Raw genomic sequence first — 24934 nt, 5'->3', positions numbered from 1 at the left:
GTATTTGGAACAGATCATTTTTGTCCTGCGGAGCGGAGCAGGAAGGCGTGTTTGCTCGTTTCTGGGTTTGGAAAACGATTTTCACCGGGATGCATTGTCACGGATTTACACAAAAATAAGCGGTGGATGCCAGCGTTTCCTCCGGAGGCAATGGGCCGGTGCGCAGGTGAGCCAACGTGAGATTCTGGTTTCGCGTTCGGTCTGCTCGCACATGGGAGCCGCGTCTGCGTCCTCATTCCCGTTTGTAGCAGTTTAGAAGAGAAGCGCTCCGGGACACAGAGACATGTCAAGAGACAGCATGACAGCGGTACGAGGAGCTCATTCACACAGCGCGACCCCAGCGGCGCCTAAGGAGAACGGACACAACGCGCCGAGTCCCGTCCAACCCGACTCCAACTTTGATCCACCGCCACCGGGGAACGGTTCCGAGGACGCCCCGGTGTCATCGGTTGGCGAGCTGACCCAGACCTGGGTCCACTTTTTGAAGACATTTGTCCTTATTTTCCCCATCTACGCTTTGGGTTATTTTGAGTTCAGTTTCAGCTGGCTGTTGATTGGACTTGTGATCTTTTTCTGGTGGAGGAGGAACACAGTGGGGAAGAGCGGCAGGCTGAGACGAGCCTTGGCTTTCTTTGAGCAGGAGGAGAAATGTGTCAAGCAGGGGCTCACCACCTCCGATTTACCACCATGGGTAAGACACCGGGGTGAAGCCTCCTCTCTCTGCTGCACTGGCATAGGTCAAATGATTTCCACTGCACCGGCTCCTTAAAAAAGCCATGTGGTATTCTTATTTAGAAAAAAAAATGTTTCCCCAGTTTCCAAGAAAAAATAATCAGCTGACTGGAGCAGGAGGAGCAGTAGATGAGCTGTAAAGCTGTGATCAAGCAGCTGTTCCCCCCAGCAGTGACATTAGAGTGAGCCTCAGTCTAAATACAGCAGGGCACAATGGTAAACCAGACACCATAGTGGAAAGGAAAAATGCCCACAAGGTCCCTGTTATTTTAGGATCTGCACTGCTATGTCTCTTGTTGATACTTGGTCTATTACTGTAACATGTTATCTTGGTAAACCTGTTAGATAACACAGAGGTTTGTGACTTTTCCATGTCAGGGTTAAAGGGTTAATGGTCCTAAAAACCTCCCCAAGGACCCTGTTTGGCTTTAACCAGTTTCTTCACCAACAAGTTAAAACCACATTCACTTTAGTAGTGTCCAAGGACAAACACAGCTGGGCTCTAATGCCACATTTGTTTATCAGACATCAGGAGAAATGTTTCATGATGATACAGAGGCTGGGCTGTGGTTCATATTGAGTAAGTGCAACATTACAAACTTAACGTGAGCATTACTTCCAGGCTCTTCCTCTAATAATGTATCTGCCACTGTGATTAATGTGCGGCGTAATCTGTTTTAAACATTCCATTATCCCCCATCATTGCTGGAAAAATACAAAGCTGAAAAACTCTGACATTAAGTGAAGGATTTCCCTATAAAAGTCTCGTTTTGCAGTTAATCTCAAGTGTCGACTGCAACACAAGCGTATGCGTTATGACTCCTTTTTTTTCAGGGTGCCTGTCTTAAAAAGAGATTTGTGAGACACCATCTAATGCCGGCTGTAAACTGCTGTCTGGAGAGAGCCGGATTATAGCATCAAGGGGTAATACCACCCAAGAGTCACACTGTGGCATCTCACAAATCCACTCTCTGCTCTCTGGAATCTTAGTTTGTATTAACACAGGTGATTGTCCTTTAACTGGGTGCTCTACGGAGCTGACACTTGTATTCTATAATCATCTGATTCAGTGTGTGACCACCTGCAGATTCCTGTCATCGCCACAACTAGATAGAGTTATTTGTAACACACTCCTCATGTGAGACACTGAAACAGAAACAAGACTGAACGAGAGAGATGAGACAAAGTGAAACTCCAAACTCAGATACTTTGGAAGGATCCATTAACGCCTGCAAGGGACTGTAAAACTAATAGTAATGTAATTATAAATGTAATCGATACGCCTCATTGAGTGGCTCCGAGTCGAAGGCCGAGCTGCTGTGTAATGGTCAGTGTGGCCGCATGTTTGGAGAACAGTTAAAGCTCAATCTGCTGACACACTGCTGAGGCTGCATCGATGCCATTACACAGCATGTAGAGACTGAAAACAAGCACGTTCAACCTGAAGACATCTTCATCTCCATCTCAAGACAGGACAGCAGTGTGTGCTCTGGATGGGGAAGATGGAGATGTGTGTGTGTAACTAAAATAACAAGGTATACATTTCAATCTGCTGAATTGAGCGATGAGTGCAGGATTTGTATTAAAGAGCCCCAAGTTGAGGGAACATCAATGCAGTGTTGTCACCACTTATTAACTCACCACTAGGCAGAAGTGAGTTTAAATAGAGGATCCATCGTGCTCACGCAGTCACAAGCCATTTGCAGCCCAGCGCCCATCCTGTCATCTGGCCTAAGTGCACTTCTGATTCTACTTTACACCCTCAGCTCTTTAAATCCTGGACCAGGGCTTTGGCTGCTGGCCGTTGCAGCTACTTAGCGAGTGACATCGTGGGTCTTACTTTAAATTTCTATGAGAAGCTGGCAGCAATAAGGAAATGGACCAGAGACTCTGAGTCTTTCTGTCTGTCTGTCTGTCTGTCTGTCTGTCTCTCTGTGAGTTTAACACAATAAAGCTTCAGCTGCAGCTTTTTGTCTAGGTAAGCACATTTTGTGTAGGTAAGCGATATGTGTGTGTGCAAATCACTTAGGGGTATCGTGTGTCAGCTAATTCAAATACTTCTGTTTCACACCGCTCTTGCTTCTGCTTTAATGACTCCAGATACTTCTCTGTAGTGTTTGTTTCCACTTCCTTATGATTGTTGTGCTGCTTTTAAGCAGTTAGACCTGAAGGCAGAATAAAACAACAACCATTTAAAAGTAAAGTAGCTTTGTAATTACGATTTAGAGATTAAAAAATAACTCAATGACTCCTCAGCTTCACTCCAACCAAAACGGGTCGACCTGAATAATTAACACCTTAAGCCCGGAGCGAAAAATACTTTGTTTAAACCATCTGCATGTTCCTCATTCTAAGGAGCTCATTCTGGCTGCCAACTTAACAAAACTGGAAAAACAAATATTCCTCATGAATATTTTCACGTCACACTTCCCCCCTGCTTATCGGAAACAGTGTGTGTCACTGTCCATTCCTGGAAGCCCCCTTATTCATCCAGGTTTTCATCTTTTCTTCATCAGAAGTACTACAGTGAACCTTCCTCCACGTGTGTGTGTGTGTGTGTGTGTGTGTGTGTGTGTGTGTGTGTGTGTGTGTGTGTGACAAACTTCCCATACAGGCAGCATCTGTCACGATGGCTGTACTCTCTAGTCACTGTCATCCTCGTGTCGCTGCTTTATCCACCTGTAACATAAGTGCTGTGTCAGCTTGTTTGCTGCCTGCTGGCGTCGTCGTCGCGTGTCTCCCGCATGTCTCCCACAGCAGCCGGCTGTACGGCTTCATTGGGCCGTGGCACACGGGGAGCTGACTGTTCTCACCTCTCAGTCTAGTGCAAAGGTGCTGATCCTCTATTAGAGAAGAAGTTTAGTCAGGGTTTGTCTGCTATTCTTTCAGATTGTGTCCAAGGTTGCGCCCTCCTCCCTCTATTGTGAGCGGCATTGAGTGATTCTTTCCTGTTTCTCATGCTGAATCTATGCTTGCCTTAGAGTGATTTAGAGAGACGCTCAGACAAAATGTGGCCCAGACTCAAAACACAAATGAAGTGTGAAGACAGAGAGCTTTGACGATGTCAGACTGCACAGCGATTTACAGGCCACCAGGACAGCTTGGGTTACTTAGACTGCACTGGATCATTCCTAGTTTGTTTTTAAAGCAGATATGTGCCTTTATTTATGATTGCACAAATAGGAAAGCTGCATAATCTCTACAGAAATGCCTTGGAACTGCTTTTCTATTACATTTCCTTACATTCCCGCCCTTTCCTCTATCACCCTGTAACCACTTTAAGTTGGGAGCACATATAGATGCTCTCACTCCTTAAAGTCTAATTAATGAAAAACAGGATTCCAATGAGTTTCAGATCTACAAATCTATAAAGGCTCTTGATTGTATTACTCCAGCTTACTGATCGCACGGGGGTTAGATCTCATAAGCGAAGGTCTTCGGCTCACATCTCTCCCTTTGAGCTTGAAGTCTTAATTTGATCTGATTTCTCCATCGCAGGTTCACTATCCAGATGTGGAGAGAGTGGAGTGGCTGAACAAGGTAACACACACACCCTCTCTTTCTCTATCTCTCTCTCCCTCTCTCTCCCTCTCGCTCTCTCTCTCTCACATATGGCTGAACGTACAGCCCTGTTTTTCTGCAGCGCTGTCACATGCTTTACCTTTGAGCGAATCCCTACGGCAACAACCTGGATGTAAATTTTTCAGCATTCATGAGCGGTAACTTCAACTGACTCGATGCTGTCATCAAAATTTTATAGGTCGGTGTCCCCGTGTGTGACAAGCTGCTGCTGCTGAAACATAATTGAATATTTTTATAGAAGCCCATACTTCACAGAGTGGAGAAAAAGTGTGTTTAGTTTCATAGTTTGGAGATAAAACAGTGTGTAAGCAGCCTGTCCCTCTCCTGTCCCCCGTCCCTGTCTCCACCTCTCAGACGGTGAAACAGATGTGGCCGTACATCTGCCAGTTTGTGGAGAAGCTGTTCCGCGAGACCATCGAGCCGGCGGTGAAGGTGGCAAACGTCCACCTCAGCACCTTCTGCTTCAGCAAGATCGATATCGGTGACAAAGTGAGTGAGGCTCATAGCGCCCGTGGGTGTGTGTGCCCCCTCCCTCCCCCTCGCCCACCCTGTAAATGTTTCTGGTAGCATGTGCGCTGCGGGCAGCTGACACACACACTTGTCTCTGACACACGAGGGCCATGCTGGTTTCTCAAATAGTTTCCGTAGGGGGGTCAGGGGAGGGGTGAGGGTGGACTGTGTGTGTGTTCTGCTGCAGGGTTGATGATGGACTTCAGCTGAGCCTCATGCTCCTAATCGCTCCCTTTGGTTGTGTTTGTAGCCCCTGAGGGTCAACGGGGTCAAGGTTTACTCGGAGAACGTGGATAAGCGACAGATCATCATGGATCTGCAGATCAGGTGAGCCAACCGTTGTGGGGCCTTGGTGGAGGCATGAACTCTGATGTCTTACCTCTAAAGTTTCTAGTGAATCAAGTTTGTTCTCATAATGAAGTCCAACCGCGTCCATCTTGGACCCAAAGAGACGCCCGAATTCCTTTAATTTGATGAACGAGTGCATCTGGGATATTGGATTTTAACCCAATTACTCTTTTGTTGTTGTTCAGCTATGTCGGCAACACGGAGATCGATGTGGACATCAAGCGCTACTACTGCAAAGCTGGCATCAAGAGCATCCAGGTAAGGAGAGGACGCTCTTTCTGTTATTTCCTGTCTACGGAACGCATCAGCCAAGATTAACTTTCCTCGGTTGTTGGCTTTAGAAAAGAAACTCAACACAAATAATTCAATGGACTCCTTTGCCGTGCCCGGATAAACAGCCTGAGACGTTTCTGTGCAAAGTGTAATTGTTGGAGGCTGAAGGCATTTTTCCAGATTACGTCCTGGAGTCGTCTCTTTATTTCCTCCTGCGCTGCTTCCTTAAAGTAACTTCTGTTGATCATTCACATTTGGAAGCTTCTGGGCATGTAACCGTGAGAGAAGCTGGAGTGTGTAAGTTTGTTTTACAGCAGTGTGAATGTAGACAGATGGACAGGTTAACTTCTGAGCTCTGAGGTCTGTGGGGTCAATCGATACGGAATAAACACTCCAAATTACCACTGAAATTGAAGGCAACATTACAAAAGTGCTTTACTACTTGTTTACCCTGAGGATTTCAAGGTAACGGAGATGTGTGTGAGATAAGTATCTGTTGAATAGAGGGTTGACATGAGTTAGTTGAGAGTGAAAAGCATTCTGTGTGTGTGTGTGTGTGTGTGTGTGTGTGTTGTTGTTCCCATGTGTCCTTGCTGTGGTGGAACGTAGCCACTAGATACAAAACAATCACGCTGCCTCCTTGGAGACGGAGGCGTGTGATGTTTGTCCCTGAGAGACATTTGTTGCTGTCATCGCATAACCGCGGCGTGTAAACCTGCAGCTCTCCATCAACCACAAACACAATAAGCCCATCATGCATTGTCCCGGGGGGGTGGGGGGGTTACGATGAGTGCCGCAGCTGCGTGTTTGATTCAATTAAATCCATTCTCAGGTAAAATTGTTAGTCTGCTCCCGGCATTGTTTGACGGCAGGAGGTCAGATCTCAGCCTTTTTTGATTATTCATTAAGATTCACTGACTGATAAGGGCTGAGTCGGACGCTGGGGGAAGCGAGCCGAGCGCTGGAATGCTGAACATGAACGTGTCATCATCATCAGCTCAGGTCAACTCTGGTAGATTGCTTCATTACAGTAGAGACAGACACAAAGTCCCTGGAGCACCTGGGACGCCCCCCATAGGTCAGATCCCTACACTGCGCTGTGATGAACACACACACACTTACACACACTCCAGCAAATTCATTATTTGTCGGAGTACAGCACTTGATTGCCATTGAAGGTCATCATGCATACATTCAGCCCCGTGATCTGCTCGCCGCCTGACATTAAGGTCAAAACTTGTAGCGCTCTTTCCTATAAGCAGAGACTGGAGACGTGTGAATGTTTGGCATGAGCGGGATGGAAAGAAGAAATGCCAGACACACACACACACACACACACACACACACACACACACACACACACAGCGCTGTGGGGTGTTTTTGTCCAGACTTGGGTTCCTCCCTGCAGGTTGGTTAACGCTGGAACATTGGCGTTTGCTCCGAGGAGCCTCGTGCAATCACTAAGAGAGGTTTGTTAGTATTGATTTCAAGCTTTATTACCGAGGATTTTCCAATTGTAATCCTGAATGATGCACATTCCTCCTAAACAATAAATGTGGATTAGCGTCGCCGTGCTGTGCGATCACTTGATGCCACATAATCCCTGTAATTGTCTTAATATGTCACAGAGGATGATGCAGGGCAAAGGGGCGAAGATCGGGTGTCAAAGCGGCCAGGTGCTACGAGCTGACGCCTCCAACGCCGAGGAATGTCAGGGCCGGCGGGGTGTGAGCTCACTGCGGGTCTCACTCTAACTCTCTCTCCCTCTCTCTTTCTCTCTGTGTGTGTGTGTGTGTGTCCGCAGCTCCACGGAGTGTTGAGAGTGGTGATGGAGCCGTTGCTGGGTGACATGCCTCTAGTCGGAGCCTTGTCGCTGTTCTTCCTAAAGAAGCCTGTAAGTCCCCTGACGCTGATAAATGGGATTTGAATTAATGAGTGCATATGGGATACATGTGTTTCCATAAAAGGGCAATAAAGTTTACGATCTCATATTGACATCTTCTGACACTGAGCTGGTTTCCCACTGAATCTGCTCCGGCGGCTCGTTTCCCCATTCAGCTGTGTGATGCAAAGCTGGGGCGGTTGTTTACTTTACGCTAGAAACTCAAAACCAAATGCAAAAATTGCTCCGCAGAGTTTCCACCGACAAACCAAAAAGCTCCAAATCGCCTTCAAAATGTTTTCGTGTCCCTCAACATTTAAGATCAAATGGACAGGAGTATAAAAGACTTAAGACTTGAAAGCATCACAGTCTTTTCTCCAGCTTAGCTTGTGTTTGATACTTGTTTTGACCGTTAAAACTTCAAACCAAATACAAAAATGTTCCTCAGAGTTTGAACATCACAGAGTTTGAAGAGAATTTGAGCAGCTTACATACTTTTCAGAATAGCTTCATGGAGAATTTCACCTTTAAAGCGAACGGTCAAACATTCTCCTCTTGCTCCTTTCACACCTCTTTCTTTTCTTTTCTTACCTAAAAATGTAATTTCACTTTCAGCATCTTCCCGGCTGCTCAGAATCCTCCAGCCCGCCTCTCTCACCCTCTCAGACTCTTTCTAGTTTCCTCCTCTGCAACAATATTACAAACCTCCAATATGCCTCCTGTAACGCCGGCCTTTTGTTTCAGTCGCTATGTCCTCGATAAAGTTTTTATTACATTAATTTTGCACCTCATATAAAACAAAGGGGTCATTAGTTTTTGCTTTTGCTCCACTTCTTCCCACCCTACTCTTTTGAAATGATGATGATTCCGCTGGTTTGACTTTGCTTATGGAGTCATTTTGTGATTTGTACGCCTTTAAACACTCACGTCCCCCCTCGTTCATTTGTGTTCTGCGGCACGTCCCGTAGTTTGCCATCATTCCCTCCCCTCCCGCGCCCCGAGTGGCTCCGCTGCGACGGATTAAAACAGTTGAAAGCTCTCGGGAGCAGGCGGCAGAAAGTGTATCACGCCGCTCTAAATAGCTCGGCAGATCAGGGCCGGCCCTACTTTTGGCAGAATCCTGCACCCCGGGGCGCTCGTGCTCTCGTGCTCAAAAGGTGCAGATATTACTGTGGGAGGCTGAAGGCGGAGGGCTCTGCTCAGTAAATCCTGGTGCAGTCCCAAGTGGTGTGTGTGTGCGCGCATATTAACCAACACACACACACACACACACACACATACACACAAAGGGAAACACAAAAGCAAAAGCCTCTCGGTTAGATCCATCCTGCTATGAAAGAACGTTACATTTGTGCAGCAGCAGCAGAGGAATGTTAAAAGAGGATTGGGTCGGGCTGAGTGTGTGTGTGTGTGTGTGTGTCATCACACTCATGCAGCTGGGTGCAGTGTAAATAAGGAGACACACACACACATCCTGCAGTGGCACCTTTTTTTTCAAAGAAGAGGATTCACTGCTGAGCTGACATACGCAGCAAACCGAGCTCATGTATTTATTGCTGTGTGTGTGTGTGTGTGTGTGATCATACGGCTCTTCCCTCTGATTTACATACGCTAGCCTCCATGTTCAGCGGGGTGTGTCCTCTCTCCCGTCATCCCTTTGCCTGCAGACTTGGCTTCTTCCGCTGCGGCGTTGAGCAAAGCAGGTCGAGGGAGAAGCCTCATTAAAAGAAACGTGTTGAGACGCGGTCGCCCCTCAGCTCGCAGGCGGCCGCAGATCAAAGCTTGGGGAGGGGGTGGAGACCCTCTGAGCTCTTCTCCTCGCCTTGCTGTGCTTTGCTTTGCTGCCATCCTCCCTCAATTCAATAGATGAGGTTGTTAGTTAATGAATCGGTCATTTGGGGAGATTTGCGAATCCAGAATCGTTTAAAGGAGAGGCGATGACCTCATTTTGCCCCAGTGAATAACGAGACCCCAGAGAGGTTTCGCCACTGATGAATATTTCAGAGAGCCGGCGACATTTTGGCTTTCGGAATTCATGCCGTACCGTCCTTGCTAATCTGTAGATAATGATGAAGCACACAGAGACACTGAGGCAAAAAACAAGAAATGAGAAATAAATACAAGGAGTGACGATACACAAGGCCACACAAGGCTGATTGACTGTTTATTGATATTCTGTTGTACTGATTTGCGGCCCTGAAATGATCTCATTCATCCGCTGTGTTAATAGTCGCACCTTTGCTTAAATAATGTATAGGACAGACGTGTACCTTCTCAGTATTCTCTGAGTTTTGGAGTTGCTCAAACAGCTGCGAGTCCAGATAAGTTGTCATTCGCTCCGCCGCGGCCTTTTGTTCCGAATCGCCTCGTCGCCGTTAATCAAAGGACTTTGGCTCGGGGGGGGGGAACGAGTCGTGCGTTAAAATGCGGCGCACGGTAGCGGAAACAATAAAGTAAAGTGTCTGTAATTTAAAAGCTTCCACTCGATGTGAGCTCGCTCGCTCGCTCGCTCGTGCGGTGAAGAAGGCACCTGTACCTGTGTGATCAACCGCTGTGTCCTGTGTCTCCTTTAGCTGCTGGACATCAACTGGACCGGACTCACCAACATCCTGGACATTCCTGGACTCAAGTAAGTCGTCCCTCGTCAACGACAAGTTTGTGTTTGTTTGATTTGACAAATTCCTACATTCAGGCTGTACTCAGATGTTTGGAACGTTTGTTTTCATTAGAATTTGATTGACAACTTTCCTTTTGACCCAATAATATCTGACCTCCATGGCAACTCTGTCGTTTTGAGGCTGTAACCGCTGTCGGCGTCCCAACCATCAAAGGCAGAATCACTTTATTTGCTCGTACACACATCCTCAGTGGTGTGTGTGTGTCCTGTCCCCTCTCTAACAATGCTTGCCTTTGTGCAGACGGGGAAGCTCAGGTGTTGCGACATTTGTTAATCCCTCATTTACTGGAATGTCTCTTCCGTTTTAATCGTGTTTACTCTCCAGGTAGCAACTGGAGTCGGCAGAGGAGCGATCTTGGAGTCGATTAAGAGTCTCCAAGGCTCGGCACTCATGTGGTCGCAATGCATTTCCGGACGGCGCTAATAAAGTGACGGCCACGTGTTTGTTTGGGTGTGAACGCGCGCGATGAAAGCCGCTCATCCTCCTACAGGTGGTTTGGACGGACACACAGATGCTGGAGCCTCTTCTGTTGACATTTCACCAAAGGGCCGAAATGGATCCTTGTGCAATCCTGTGTGTGTGTGTGTGTGTGTGTGTGTGTGTGTGTGTGTGTGTGTGTGTGTGTGTGTGTGTGTGTGTGTGTGTGTGTGTGTGTGTGTGTGTGCGCACGTGCTGTGGGGGCAGGGGCAGCTGGTGAAACTGTAGCCGCGGCACAGTTCCTTGAATACACGCGGCAGACAGACGGCATCAGCTGCGTGAAGGTTGAACCTAAATGTGTGTAGCTTAAGCAGCGGCGTTATTATTACGCAACCAGCGTCCAACTACTGCGTGTTGCAATGTGTCACGGGCGGTGTTGACTTGTTTTGACAGTAACAACACACAAACACATGGAAAACCTTTCCTGGATTAATGTAGGAGACGGGAAAGGCGCCTAGTGAGTGGTTAGCGCCCTCTGCTGTAAGGAAAGAGGAGCGCGGCTGTGTGGCATCAATGCCTGCCCCACATAAAGCTCACAGATGACTTATTACACAGAGAAGTTATTACCTCAGATGTAATAGATCTGATGAAATGTAATGTGATATTGTGAAAGAGGTATTGAATCTTTTAGACGAAGGAAGCAACAAGTGAGAAAGGGCAAAACTCCAGCTGCTAAGATTTAGGAGTTACCAATCAGATTCACAAAATGCTCCCGACTTTCAGCCAGCGGCGGTTAAAATAGATCCTCTTAAATCTATGTGTGTGTGCGAGCGCAGAGGCAAAGGTGTGTGTGTGTGTGTGTGTGTGTGTGTGTGTGTGTGTGTGTGTGTGTGTGTGTGTGTGTGTGTGTGTGTGTGTGTGTGTGTGTGTGTGTGTGTGTGTGTGTGTGTGTGTGTGTGTGTGTGTGTGTGTGTGTGTGTGTGTGTGTACTCCCTGTGTCCACACCAGGGGAGCAACATAAATGCAGCTGACACGGCAAGAATTCCTTTACAACCTCGGGTCCTGGTAGCGGGAGTGGAATCCTCTCAGGCTGGTGATCTGTGCCCCACCAGAGAATCGTAAGGTCTTCTAATCTCGAGGAGAAGAATTGCGGCCCGGCCATCCTGACGGGCGATAAGCCGGGACTCAAATAAATGTTCCTCCCCGGCTCCTCGAGAAACGCAGGCGGCGATATGGAATCGGTTTCATCTGGGGGGGTTTGTTGCCTCCAGGCTGCAGAGGAGTTCAGGTTTCTCCTTGTGTGTTTGATCAAACACATCAAGATCGATGGTCATCGTTGACAGCGAGTAATCCACAACCTCGACTGCAGCCTTCATTCGCAGCATTTTCTTTAAAAAAGTGGAATTACGGGTTCGAAATGATCCGTCACTCTGAAATGCCAAAAGACTCCTGGGAAAATTGATCCGACCTTTTAGAGAAGAGTCCCATGAATGGCTCTGTTGTGATTACACTGTTCGGAAAAATGCTCAAGGAAATGCGGGTCAAGACCTGTAGGAGCCTGTGTGTGTGTGTGTGTGTGTGCGTGCGTTATACAGGTCGTAAATCTGGGTTGTGTGTGTGCTATGCAGCCATTTACTGTTGGGTTTGATGGCATAAAGAACAAATGTAAAGCCTTAATTGGAGGAGGGTGGAGCGTGGCGGGTCAGGACACCTGAACATATCACAGGGACGTCTGCAGGCAATGTGGAGACGTCCAGGTCCACAGCTCACTCCATTTATTACCCCAATTACATACATTAATGCCACAGGGATTGGTCTGGAGCCGGTGGATCGGTAGGAGTCCGTCAGAACCTACTGACCGGAAAATGCAGGATTTATTGGTTTACTTACCAAACTGGGCATGTTGAGTGTTTCCCTGCTGATTTGTAGATTTAGCTGCTTAGAATTTTAGTTTGACCCAGACAGCTGAAGAACGGTTTCATCATCGGCACATCCACAACAACATGTTCCAGCAGTTTGCCTCTAATTGTGACTATTTTTCTTCAGGGCTACAGACTGCGACAATAAAACTGAAAGATGGACTCTCATAGAAATACATCTCTCCTTCTCTCTCTCTATCTCTCTCTCTCTCTTTGTCCCTCTCTCTCTCTCCTTCTCTCTCTTTGTCCCTCTCTTTCTCTCTCTCTCCGTCCCTCTCTTTCTCTCTCTCTCCTTCTCTCGCAATCTCTCTCTGTCTCTCTCCGTGATTGCAATTCTCCAGCTGTGCCAGGGCAGCTTGAACAATCTGGAGGAGAGCCTGGCGGGAATGCCGGGCCTCTCTCTCTCTCTCTCTCCCTCTCTCTCTCTCTGAGCGCCGTGTCGCTGTCGTCGCCGTGTTAGCGGCTCAGGGAGACATTCAGAGGTTTGCTGGCCGGCGCTGTGGCCCACATGCTTGAACTGTCTCCAATGTTCCTGCAATCTTTTCTCGCACGTAAAGCAAAAACGTGTCGGACTAAGCTGAGATTAAAGGAGAATATTAATAACCCAAGGGCACCCTAACTGTCTCGCAATAATTCACAGCTCCATCCTGTTTTTCTTCCTTTCCTCCCCTCTCTTCACCCTTACACCCTCCTCACCCTCCTCTCCCTCCCCTCCCTCCCTCTCAGTGGCCTCTCTGACAGTCTGCTCCAAGACATCATCTACAGTTACCTGGTGTTACCCAACCGCATCACCATTCCGCTGGTGGGCGATGTGGAGCTGGCTCAGCTACGCTTTCCCATGCCAAAGGTACCAGCGCCACTCCAGAATCTCAACTATGTTTACGATCAATGACTGTGATTCACACGTGTCTCATTATGTTGATGTCTATCCTCTTCAGGGTTTGTTTGAGAAATCAGGGGTCACAGATTTGATCTTAAAGGTTTGATGAGTCATAGAATCCTAATTTCACCATTGTATTGCCTGTATTTACAAACACACACACACACATATATGTAACTACAATACATTCCACATACAAGATCATTATCACACCCTAATCTGGACAGGTGTCAGGTTGTTTTGCATTCAAACAGCGAGGTAATGTGTTAGATACTTGGCTCCACTGAGCATCGCTGCATCAGTCACTTTTCCCTCATAAGTTTTGTATTCACACGACGACACTGCAGCATCTTCTGTGAGCAGCAAACCCTGACAAGAAAACAATTTACTTCCTCGTGTGCCCTCACTGCTTTGCGGGCTGGACCTGTCAGCCGAAGACATTTCAATATCTGGTCTTCTTACAGGGCGTGCTGAGGATCCACTTCCTGGAGGCTCTCGATCTGGAGGGGAAGGATAAGTTCCTTGGTGGGCTGATCAAGGGCAAGTCGGACCCCTACGGCGTCCTGCAGATCGGTAGCCAGATATTCCAGAGCAAGACAGTGAAGGAGAGCCTGCATCCAAAATGGAATGAAGTTTTTGAGGTGACGTCTCTACAGTATTTCTTCATTTTACTACTTGAACAGCAGCATATTGCGTTTAAGTAAGTGTAGTAAGAGTTTCTGATTGGACAAGCTTGAGCAAACATCAGCAATCCCTCTCCCTCATTAGGCGCTGGTGTACGAACACACGGGCCAGCATCTAGAGATCGAGCTGTTTGACGAGGACCCAGACAAAGACGACTTCCTGGGGAGGTGAGTGGTGTCGCCTTTGCTCCTCTCTCAATTATACCTGATGTAAGGGGCGGCAGCAGCTGTCATAACCGGAATACTGTGTGTGTGTCGATCGAATGTGCCGTCATCAGTTAAAGCAGTGTGGAGGCGTTCCCCAAGATTTTCCTGCTCAGGGACAAAGTCAATTGATTTTGCCCCAAGGCTGTAATATTACACCCAGAGCTGTCAACAAGGATCAGCAGATCGATAAGCAGGACCCCCTTATAGATCAATAAGTGTGATCCTCTCCAATGCAGTCCAACATCTGAAATTTTAATCATTTGTCATTTGTTCAGCCTTATGATCGATATGACGGAGCTTTACAAACAGCAGAAGGTTGATGAGGTGAGGCCGTCTTCCTGTAGCCCATTTGCTTTTGAGATGAAACATTGATTTATGGAAATAAAATGCAAAACACCATCCTTTTTATAACTTAATGTATTTGTTTGTGTAGTGGTTCAATCTGGAGGAGGTTTCCACCGGGAAACTCCACCTGAAGCTGGAGTGGCTCTCGCTGCTCTCCACCACGGAGAAGATCGACCAGGTAACGGAGTCAAAACGAAGGCGGCGGGTTTGTTTTGAGGGTTAGTTTGTGCTGCGGCTGCCGCTATGATGTCGTCCCTCTCTCTGTCGTCCAATCAGGTGCTGCGAAGCGTCCGAGCAGACAGAAGCTTGGCCAATGATGGGCTGTCCTCTGCGCTGCTCGTGGTCAATCTGGACTCGGCGAAGAACCTGCCAGTGAGTCACAACCCTTAATGTCAAGTTTGTGAAACTATAGCAACAAGCTTAAGAGTAGATCCTCTTGAGCGTCGGTGTTGAGCAACAGGTTTATTGCTCACCACCTTTAGAGTATAAAGGCCACATTTCGCAACACTCTGAACCAGTTGAGTCACAAATGTCAGGGGAGGTTTCTTGTTTAAATATTGATTATTGGTGAACGTGCAGCGATGTTCCTCTGTTCTGCTTCCTACGTGTGTTGAACTGAGCGCACTTGAGCGACTTCATCAGGTCGATGCGTCTCCCTGCAGGTTATTTTCTCGAGTCACTCAGCAGTTTCTGTCTGAAGCTGTTGGACTGAAGGTCACCCTGTACATCTACACGCATGGTAGAAATTCAATATTCCTGCATTTATGGCAATAAATAGATTTATTTTCAAATGTCACTTCCAGTCTAATGGGATTGAAATCGACAAAGCAATTGAGGCAGAAATAGAAATAGCTACTTAGCAGGAGTTCCTTCCATTCAGAGATAAATTCATGTTGCATAAAACAGCATTCACTTTCTATATGATTTGTAAATGTGAGTAATGTGTTCATATGTAAATAGTGAACACAAATATTAAATGTAACCTCTGCATACATACTTAATAGGAGAACGTGATAACGCAAGTCCATGTGTATACTCAGGGGAAACTTATCCAATCGATCCAAGTATGCCATAGAAATTAAAGATAAAGAAATATAAGAAATAAGTAAAAATAAATCAATAAAGATAAAGGCTTATCTTATCTTATTTTATCTTATCTTATCTTATATGAAAGGCTTCATTTAAACATTTAACGTTTTCGCCAAACACCCAAATCACCTGATTTTGTGTTCTGTGGTTCTGCACCTAACAATCACAATGATGCAAGACGTGTTTCACCATATCAGTCCTCACAACTCCACCTCCACTCTCTGCTTCCTTTCCTTTCCTGTCCTGTCCTTTCCTGTCCTGTCCTTTCCTTCCCTCCTCTTCGCTGTCACCCCCTAAGAGTGTCTTCGCGGGCAGCTTAGGCTGTGGCAACTTAAGGGAGAGGAAAGCGTCCGGCCTGGTGTTTTGCGAGAACAGTACCTCAGAGTGTAGAACGTTATCCGTGAGTCCTCCCGGCGCCTCCCTGCAACCCCCGCCCAGTAGTGTTTAGCAGTGAGTGATGATGTGGGTTGAACAGTAACAAGATCCTTTCAGATTTGTGGCTAAACGCATGGCTGCATGGCTTTGCTGTAGCGTCTAATACGGTGTTCGTGGGTTCAACAGAAGGACAGTAAGAGCCTGCAGAAAGACTTCGCCTCGAGCAAAGAACAGAGTTTGTAAAGGTCCTAGTGTCTTGGGCTGCAGATGTAGAAGAACTGCAGACTCAAACTTCTTCCAGGCCTCCAGTGGAAACACCTTCATTATTTAGATCAATATCGCTCCTGTTTTCTTCCATTCCCGACTCATTTCTCAGCATTTCTCATTCCCACGCTCCTCCTTACGGCTTCCTCTCATGCCATCCTGGCTCACTCCCATCCTACTAACTACGGGTGTGATTCTTTGTCCCCCTTCCCCCCCCCCCCCTCCTCCCCCCCTCCCTCTTACCCGATCTCCTCGCGGCTTAAAGAGCAACCTGTCAGATTTCACCTATGACGGGTTGAAGCAAGTCTCAGTCTTTAAGGCCCTGAAGGTAACGTGGGAAACGTGGACGTGCATGTGCAGATCACACCGCAGTGTGTCTCCTCTGTGCCTTGACCTCCAGTGAACCATCCAGCATCATGTGTTTGTGATGATTGTTGAACACACGGAGTAAATATACTAATTGTTTTTTTTTTCCATAAATGCATGAAGATGGATGAACACCTCTTTTTTCTGTGACTTAATTGTGCGTAACTTCTCCCTCTCAGCATCTGTTTGTGATGCCTTGTTTTCCTCTCATTTACTGTAGATTAGCTGTGTGGTCTTGCACGCCAAAGTCTGATATTGCACTTGCATATGTGTCAAAGTTTGTTCAAAATCCACTCAGTTCAAAGCATTTCAAATCTAATCACGGCCACTGTGAATCCCGTGCCAGCCTTGGTTCTTTCTGTTCCCTCTCCGTTTGTCAAAAACAGTCCATGCTCCTGCCGTTGCCCTTGACCAAGGCACCGGTCTCTGCAGACGTGGAGTTCATCCCCGGTCTGTTGTCTGCTTGTTAACGTTTGGATGATTTAAATGCAGAGGACAGGTTTTCCTACAGTGATTTATGATGTCATTTATATATAATTGACAACAGAATCAATAATCCTCATACTAAAGTTAAACTTATTGAGGTTGGCAATCAAATCACCAGCAAGCTGTGTTTATTACATTGTTGTGTTCTGAAACTCTTCTATTGTTCTTGTCTGCAGGGGTTAATTACGCTTTTTTCACGGTTAAACTCAAAACAAAGTTTTATTGTCATTATCAGGCACCCTGGCAGCTCCGCGGGGCTCGGGGGCCGGCCCGGGTAATGGCAACCCGAGGCAACAACCTGTCCACAACTTAGTTTGGGTCGGCATTGTCAGGCAACCAAAGCACAAATCCTCCCTGTGGTTTTGGTCCGACTGAGCTTCTGCCTCTCTCTTTGTTGACATCAGCGGAGCTCCCTGGCCTCTAAATCTCACAACACAACAAGCCATGCGTGATGTAAATATGTCAATGTAAATATACAGAGAAATTGTTTAGACGTCTGACATATCGCCATTAGCGCCGCCCCCGGGGCCGAGTTACAAGAATCTGAATATGCATCTTTGCCAGACGCTCCCTGCGGCTCCTCCATCACCCCCTCATGTCAGAGTGTCAGTGGGCGGCTGAAGTAAACCCGACCACCGCAGCTTTAAACAGCTGCACACTGAGCATAATTAAGTTCTGTGGGTGTTACAGGCCTGCCGTCATTATTTTCAATACATGGAAATATGCCTGAGGCGGCCCTAAAACATACATAATCCAATATGACAGCACGTGTGCCCCCCCCACACGGACGTGAGGGCTCATACATCTTGGATATTTCCCTGAGTAAGTGCTTCCCGGGAACAACTTGTAGCTTATTAAAGTGTCGCATTGTGTAAATCTGCCTGCGTGCGCTGCGTGGAGCCGGTCCTGTGAGGGCGGAGGAGAAAACGGGAGCTGCCCACAAGCGCAAGGAGCCCTAAACCAAGGCTTCTCTCCATTGTTGCAGCACCAAGGCCGTTAGCTGTGTAGGCTATCATTAAACTGTAAGGAATACGAAATAATACTAAGCTGTCAAAACCCAGCATGCTAAAATTAGATTGCAGAGGAGACGAAGCCTGGCAGTCTCCTCAGTCGCCTCTCTGCTTGCAGCCCTGCTTGTCAAAACCTATGGTGATGTCCTCCCCTCCCTCCCTCCCGCCATTGTTTTGCCTGTTGTGGACCCTCAGCGGGGGTTAATGTTTGTGCTCGGATGCAATTACATGGAGCAGAACTTGACATTTAAGTCCCTTATGTTTGCAGCCACACAAAGGTATCTAACGACTCTCTCTCTCCCCGTCTCCTAACAGTCGGCCAAGAAGAGCAGCAGCGAGCCGAGTCCGTACGTCCAGTTTACCGTCGGACACAAAACGTTTGAGAGCAAAGTGAGTAACAGGGAGGAGCCTTGACCTCAAGAAGAAGGTTTTGTTTAGATCGCTGGCTCTGGCCTTTCGTACAAGTTGCGTAGTGCATTAAGGTATAAATTGCTCGTGAAATAAGGCAACAGATGAGCTGGGAGATGAGGAAATTAAACCCAGCTACATTAGCAGGTGCCTGATAAAGAGCCGGCGAGTTTGAGTGAGCACTCATCAGCCATTTCCCATTAGGAGTCTCCTTCTAAAACAAAGTCGTAAAAAAAGTTTTACTGCAAGCATAAATTTGTAAGGGGGGGGGCGGTACCTTAGATCCAATTTGTAGTAAAGTAGATTTATTAAGGTTAGTTTAATCTCATGGGGAATGTGTCTGATGAATAATAACAGTGGATTCATGTAAATATACAGGAAGCAAAAATGATTTATTCTAATAGGTTAAATATTCTTAAGTGTTATGTCTAATATAATTGTATCTTTTTGAAACGATTGACATTGAACCTGAATTACTGGATCAGATGCTTTTAATCTCCATTTGAATCACACTCACAATCAGCTGCTCTCAAAGCTTCTTTTCATTAACAACTAATATATGTGTGTCTCCTGTTTCTGTATAGATCCGCTATAAGACCAACGAGCCTCTGTGGGAGGAGGCGTTCTCATTCCTCGTCCACAACCCGAGGAGGCAGGAGCTGGAGGTGGAGGTAACGCTGAGGAACGGCTCGCTAAGCCTCTGACTCGTAAACACCTGCGGTTGTTTATTTTCTGATCAGGCGCTAAGTGGTGTAACTTGCTGACTTCTTCTTTCTGCCTTCCTCTTTCTTCATCCACAGGTAAAAGATGACAAGCACAGATGCACGCTGGGTAATTTGACGGTGCCTTTAAGCAGCCTGTTGGCGGAGGAGGACATGACGCTGACGAGGTGCTTTCCCCTCAAGAACTCCGGACCGAGCTCCACCATCAAACTTAAGATGGCCTTGAGGGTACAGATGAATTGCATCACTTCTCGCTGCTCATGTATACATGAATGATGTATGGATCGGTCTATTACAGCTGAGAGAACTTGGTTCATCTGCTGACTCAAACGTTCCGAGAAGCAGTTAAGGGAAAGTTGCTTGTTGACTTTTTCTCGGGGAAACCACCAATCAATCACGCTGCCTGTCTCTCTTTTTGCGTCTCATCTCCTTTCATATTATCACTCGAGGCAGGCCTGCAAATAAGCAGTATGGAGGTATGAATGCCTGCCCGAAAATGGAAAATGTACAAGTCGCTTTTGATGAACTTGCATTTGTGCATTTAGGAGGGCAGCCAAAAGAAAGAGAGAGAGGGGTCTTGCGTAGTCAAGCACATTCCCCTGAATTGAACTTGCTGTGAGTTTTTGCAGGACCTGATCACATTCACACTCTAGGTTAATAGTCCTGCGTCCTATTAACCTGATCAAACATTTCTGCTCTGGCAAAACAGGTTCAGCGACAAATGAAACAGGGAGATATGCAGTGAGTGTGAATTTCCTGTGTCCTCTTGTGCAGCTGGGAGAAACTTGACATTCAGGTTTTTTGCAGTCATACGGTTACAAGCAAACAGATCCTGCTCCGGTCTTCCCACCGGCCTGAGAACATGCTGCACACGCCTGCCTATAGATCATACGAGAATCGTTGTCAACTTCTTCAACGTCACCACACATTACGATTTGACAAATGATCCTAGAATGATATCGGCCTCACAAATTAAAGTCCACTCTACTCCTGACAGTGGGTTCCATTTTCCCACCGCAGAGAAAGTGAAGAGGTCATGAGGGGTCAGCTTGTTTATGTAGTCATTCATCTCCTAAAGGTGCCTTCAGATTACATGCCGCTACTGACATTAACGCTCTAATGCTGACATTCTCTTTCATACCGCAATAACTCCCAATTACCTTGAGTGCACCCGTACTCCAAACTCAAAATACATTACAAGTAAATTGCCTTGGCCTTCGTGGCACGGAAACAAATTGCATCACATTGTATCGAGCCGTACCAGATTGAACATAACAATGAATAAAACCGTTTCTTAATATTGACCTGCTGGAGAATAACTTTACGGCGTAGGATCACAAACAACATGGATAATCTAAGAGTGAATTGGTTATGTCACTCATGTCAAAGCAAGGAACCCTTAAAGAAAGATTCCCTTTACTTCTATGAAGACAAATAATCCTTTGATATCTCAAAACCTTTAAATCAGCTGTATAATAGACTCACTGACACTGTTGTTGTGAGTTGGAGCACATTTTCATTTTGCAGACTACTTTCAAAACTAGTTTGGATGTTTGTTTAGTTTAATTATTTACTTGTAAGTTTCACAAGTTAGATTGTTAGAGAAAGTCACAGGTCATAAATCGATCCCTGTTTTCTCGTTACAGATCCTGAACCTGGAGAAGCCGGGCACGTCCGACCAGCCTTCCTCTGTCCAGGTCAGGAAGGCCAGCGTGACCACGCAGCCGCCCACAGCGCCCACACAGAGCCTCTCCACTTCCGAGACCCTGATCCCTCCGCCCACGCCCCCGCCGCCTATAGACGCCTCCACGTTCACCCTCCAGCACAGGGACGGAGAGCCGTACTCAGCCAGCCCCGTCCGGAGCTTCTCCAACCTGAGCAGCTGCATCTCCAGCTCCCAGAAACACCTTCCTCACAACGAGTCCACGCCCAGCCTGGCCTCAGATATCTCGCTGCCGTTTGCCACCTTGGAGCTTCAGCACAGGCTTCGCCAGCTGCAGAAGTACGTCCCATCATTTTTATAAACCAACACCAAGTCATTCCTAATGTATATTCTGGATTTAAAGGGATTTTAAAGCACACAAAAATACAAATATGTCTTTCCCTGCATGCAAACAAGATTATAAATGGACTTCTTAGGGACGCAGCTAATGTAAACATATCTACATCCAGACTCAAACTGTGTGCATGAACTGTAAATGTAACTGATGAAAAAGGCCACAAGCATAAGTCATAAAAAGCAACCATATCTAGTTAAATGTATTCACCCAGTAATCTGCAGTCTGTAAATGTGTCGCTGACGGACTCTGGTGTGTTTATAGCGGCTCGGCCTTCAGCCAGTACCCCTTGGGTGAGGTGCAGCTGACTATTCGACACAGCTCCCAGAGGAACAAGCTCATTGTGGTGGCTCACGCCTGCCGGTAAGGCTCACAATCTCCATTATGCACAGCTCTTCATTTTTTAATATGAATGTCACAAGAGAACAGAAGAGAAGTTTAATTTGCTGCAGGTATTTGAACCATCAAGCCGGCAAGGACGCAGATTTCACCTTGTCTGTGGCCCAAGTGTCACCCCGTTGACTGTAAATTATGTAATTTGTTTATGAGAAATTATTCCAGTACAAGCGTTAAGGAGTCAACAGGCGAAATTATCTTTAACAACTTGCGCCTGACAGCTCGTGACTGGAACGATTTTGTCCTGTGTGTCCTCAGTAACTTGATAGCCTTCACCAAAGATGGCTCTGATCCTTTCATCCGACTCTATCTGCTGCCTGACAAGAGCCGGACAGGGAGGAGGAAGACCGGCGCGCTGAAAAGGACCCTGAACCCTGTTTACGACCAGACGTGAGTTCAGACACCCTGCCTGGCTGATGCTCAACACACCCGCCAGTTAGAAGTGTGTGTGTGTGTGTGTGTGTGTTCTAAAAATGATCTGTGGGACAGATGTATGTCGTGCCTGTGGGCCCTGTGAGCTGTGAGCGTACAGCTTTATAGCTCCATAGATTCCTGCTGCTTGTGCCTTTATTTGAACTTGTCAGATTGTCTGCAGTAATATCAGTGATTAATGAATCCAATATCTGACACCAATGCTGCTACTTCGACTACCACTGCCAACTTTAATTATTTCCAAGTGTAAGTGCTGTTGATCAGGATCTTAATGGCAGTTGAATGGCTTTTGATTTAGACACAAGAAGCAAAAACAAATTAAAAGGAGGGAAATAGGTGGCGTCATTGTTTTTACTAACGTCAATATTTTTCTGTTACTTTTTAATGAGTTTATTCAACTATAACGACTATGGACAACTTCTTTGTGAGTGCAGTAATATATTGATGAAACAAATCAGGCTTTAAAACTCTGAGCAGTTTAATTCCAGTAAGTGTGTGTGTGTGTGTGTGTGTGTGTGTGTGTGTGTGTGTGTGTGTGTGTGTGTGTGTGTGTGTGTGTGTGTGTGTGTGTGTGTGTGTGTGTGTGTGTGTGTGTGTGTGTGTGTGTGTGTGTGTGTGTGTGTGTGTGTGTGTGTGTGTGTGTCTAGGTTTGAGTTCAGTGTGTCTATGGTGGAGCTCCACAGAAGAACTCTGGATGTAGCAGTGAAGAACGGAGGGAGCATTTTGTCTAAACACAAAGGGCTCTTGGGAAAGGTAACCTCTGTTTGATTTTACAATAATTCGGCTTAAACAAATACATCCATATAACATTTTTAAGACTTGTGTTTGTTTTAAATTGCAGGTGCAAGTAGATTTAAGTGGAGACGACATATCAAAAGGATGGACGCAATGGTAAAGCTGAGATATTTTATGTGATTAACTTGTGAAAACTTTGCAATACGCTGAGGTCTCGTTGTTTACAAATGTATTGATTTCTGTTGTAGGTATGAACTGACTGAGGATGGTTCACTAAAGTCTCCAATCATGAGGAGCACGCAAGACATCCACCTCACATAGTGACCCACCCCTTCGCTGTAATATCCTGATCTTGTTCATAAGGGCACATCAGTTTTAGTTTCATTTGTGTACATTTTTCCTAAGACTTTTTATGGATCCAGTAACTGCAGCATGTTAGTAGTTTTACAGGCATTTCATGTTATTTCTGTAATGATTCTCTGTTCATGATCAGAACATGTTGTAATATGCTGAAACACACTAACTGCCTTGTCTCTGGTTTCAGTGTTATGTGTAAATATGCAGTGGCTAAAATGTCGTTTTTACAATTTGCAAGGGGGTTTTAATGGAATTACATTTCCTAAAAGGAAATTTTATTAAAATCTGTCAAAATTGTGATCACTCCTGGTCTGATTTGTTAAGTTGTTATGATAAATTTTTGCTGTTGTCTAAGGATTCTCGCACCAAAGGAAAAGGCACAGCTCCAAAAGTGTGCTAACAGTAAGTAGCCATCTTGACGGATATGTTTTTGTCATGCAGTGTTATTCCGTCATTGTTTACCTCTTATTATTGTTTATGCTTGGTTACAAACATAAGTGCACGTATGCAGAGATGAAATGATTTCTCTATATAATTTAGAGGGACTTTGTGCAATATTGACTGTTTAGATACTGAGGACTTGAGGACATTTTAGGGCTATGATGAAGAAATGCTGTATATTGTGGTATGAAATGAAATTATCAAAGTATTTAGTATACTTGAACCAGAGTTTGACTGTGCGACTGAACCAAATGTATGTTGAACAAACATTGATATGAACAGAGGCATTGATTATTGCATTTTCAGAGCAGGGTTTTTATTTCATTATAATATGGCATCATTGTGCCATAGGCTTGTACATGTTTTGCCAAACATTTATAACTGTTTGTTGGAGCTGTTGAATACTTGTGTCTTTTCTTGTCATCTATCCTGTGCCTTAAAATTCACTTTGTAATTAATGCCTTGTTAATGTTATAATTTTGGATGACATGATGCCTCGTAGCTTTTGAAGAATAAATGGTTTCTCTTGTGAAAAACACCCGGGTCATTATTTCATGTCCAGTAATTTGTTGCATTTCTTTATTCATATAGCAACTTTGACACATACATGATAATTGACGTTGATAGATGTCTGTTAGTTGGTAGTGCTTTAGTTCCCTTATAAGGACATCCATCCTCCTAAAATGCCCTTGAACAAATCAGCAAATCACTAAGTAAACCTTGCATACAAATTGCTCTGCAGGGGGCTGTACAATTGAATTGAAAGATTGCCTTTCAGAAAAAAAGAAATGGTGTCGTATTTATTTTTGTCATCTGGTTCCTGGTTCCTGTAGTGAGAGGAAGAACTGCAGTCACCCTTCCCACTTTGTCAGAAGCTTTTTTTAAAGGTGCAGGGCCCCTCCTACTGGACCACGCCAAATTGCCTATCAATCAAGACCGTTACCTTTTACCAGGAACGGCTGCTGTAGGTGAGAACAAAGCATGAGTCATTGTTCAAATAATTAAGACATTTTGGTGCAAACTGTGCAAAAATGTGTTTTACTGGTAGTGGTGGAAATGAATTTAATGATGAACTAAAACTGGATGTTAAAACCTTTGGCAAAGCGTGTGCATCCACACGACTATGAAGTCTTCTGCCCGGATGCTCACTGCCAGATGGAGTGACAGGCAGAGTCTGTTGCAATTTTCCACCAAAATCCAATCTGTAGCAAATCATTTGTTCATTTGCTGTTGTATGTCTCCATCTAGCGGCAAAAGTGGCACATGACAACAACACGCTACTTAGAAAGTAGAGCAGTGACGTAATGACGCAAACTGACGTCTATCCAAATTTGCGCGGG

The 24934-nt window shown here is 45.8% G+C and overlaps 1 protein-coding gene across 1 annotated transcript; it reads left to right on the top strand.

Moving 5' to 3' along the window:
- Position 1: 1 nt before the first annotated feature.
- Positions 2 to 24110, top strand: esyt2b (extended synaptotagmin-like protein 2b). Its single transcript, XM_076161105.1, has 22 exons — positions 2 to 691; positions 4231 to 4272; positions 4669 to 4803; positions 5075 to 5151; positions 5358 to 5430; positions 7250 to 7339; positions 9901 to 9956; positions 13068 to 13188; positions 13686 to 13862; positions 13990 to 14072; positions 14387 to 14435; positions 14545 to 14634; positions 14733 to 14828; positions 18362 to 18436; positions 19039 to 19125; positions 19255 to 19404; positions 20823 to 21178; positions 21498 to 21596; positions 21888 to 22019; positions 22709 to 22814; positions 22903 to 22952; positions 23045 to 24110. The coding sequence occupies exons 1-22, from the start codon at positions 284 to 286 to the stop codon at positions 23115 to 23117; spliced, it is 2625 nt and encodes an 874-aa protein (XP_076017220.1). The 5' UTR covers positions 2 to 283; the 3' UTR covers positions 23118 to 24110.
- The last annotated feature ends 824 nt before the right edge of the window (positions 24111 to 24934 follow it).

Source organism: Genypterus blacodes, unplaced genomic scaffold, assembly GCF_046128005.1.
Source record: "Genypterus blacodes isolate CSIRO-AG114 ecotype Tasmania unplaced genomic scaffold, CSIRO-AGI_Gbla_v1 ptg000110l_1, whole genome shotgun sequence".
Classification (NCBI taxonomy): domain Eukaryota; kingdom Metazoa; phylum Chordata; class Actinopteri; order Ophidiiformes; family Ophidiidae; genus Genypterus; species Genypterus blacodes.
Note: the sequence above shows the minus strand (reverse complement) of the source record. Positions and strands in the feature narration are given on the sequence as shown.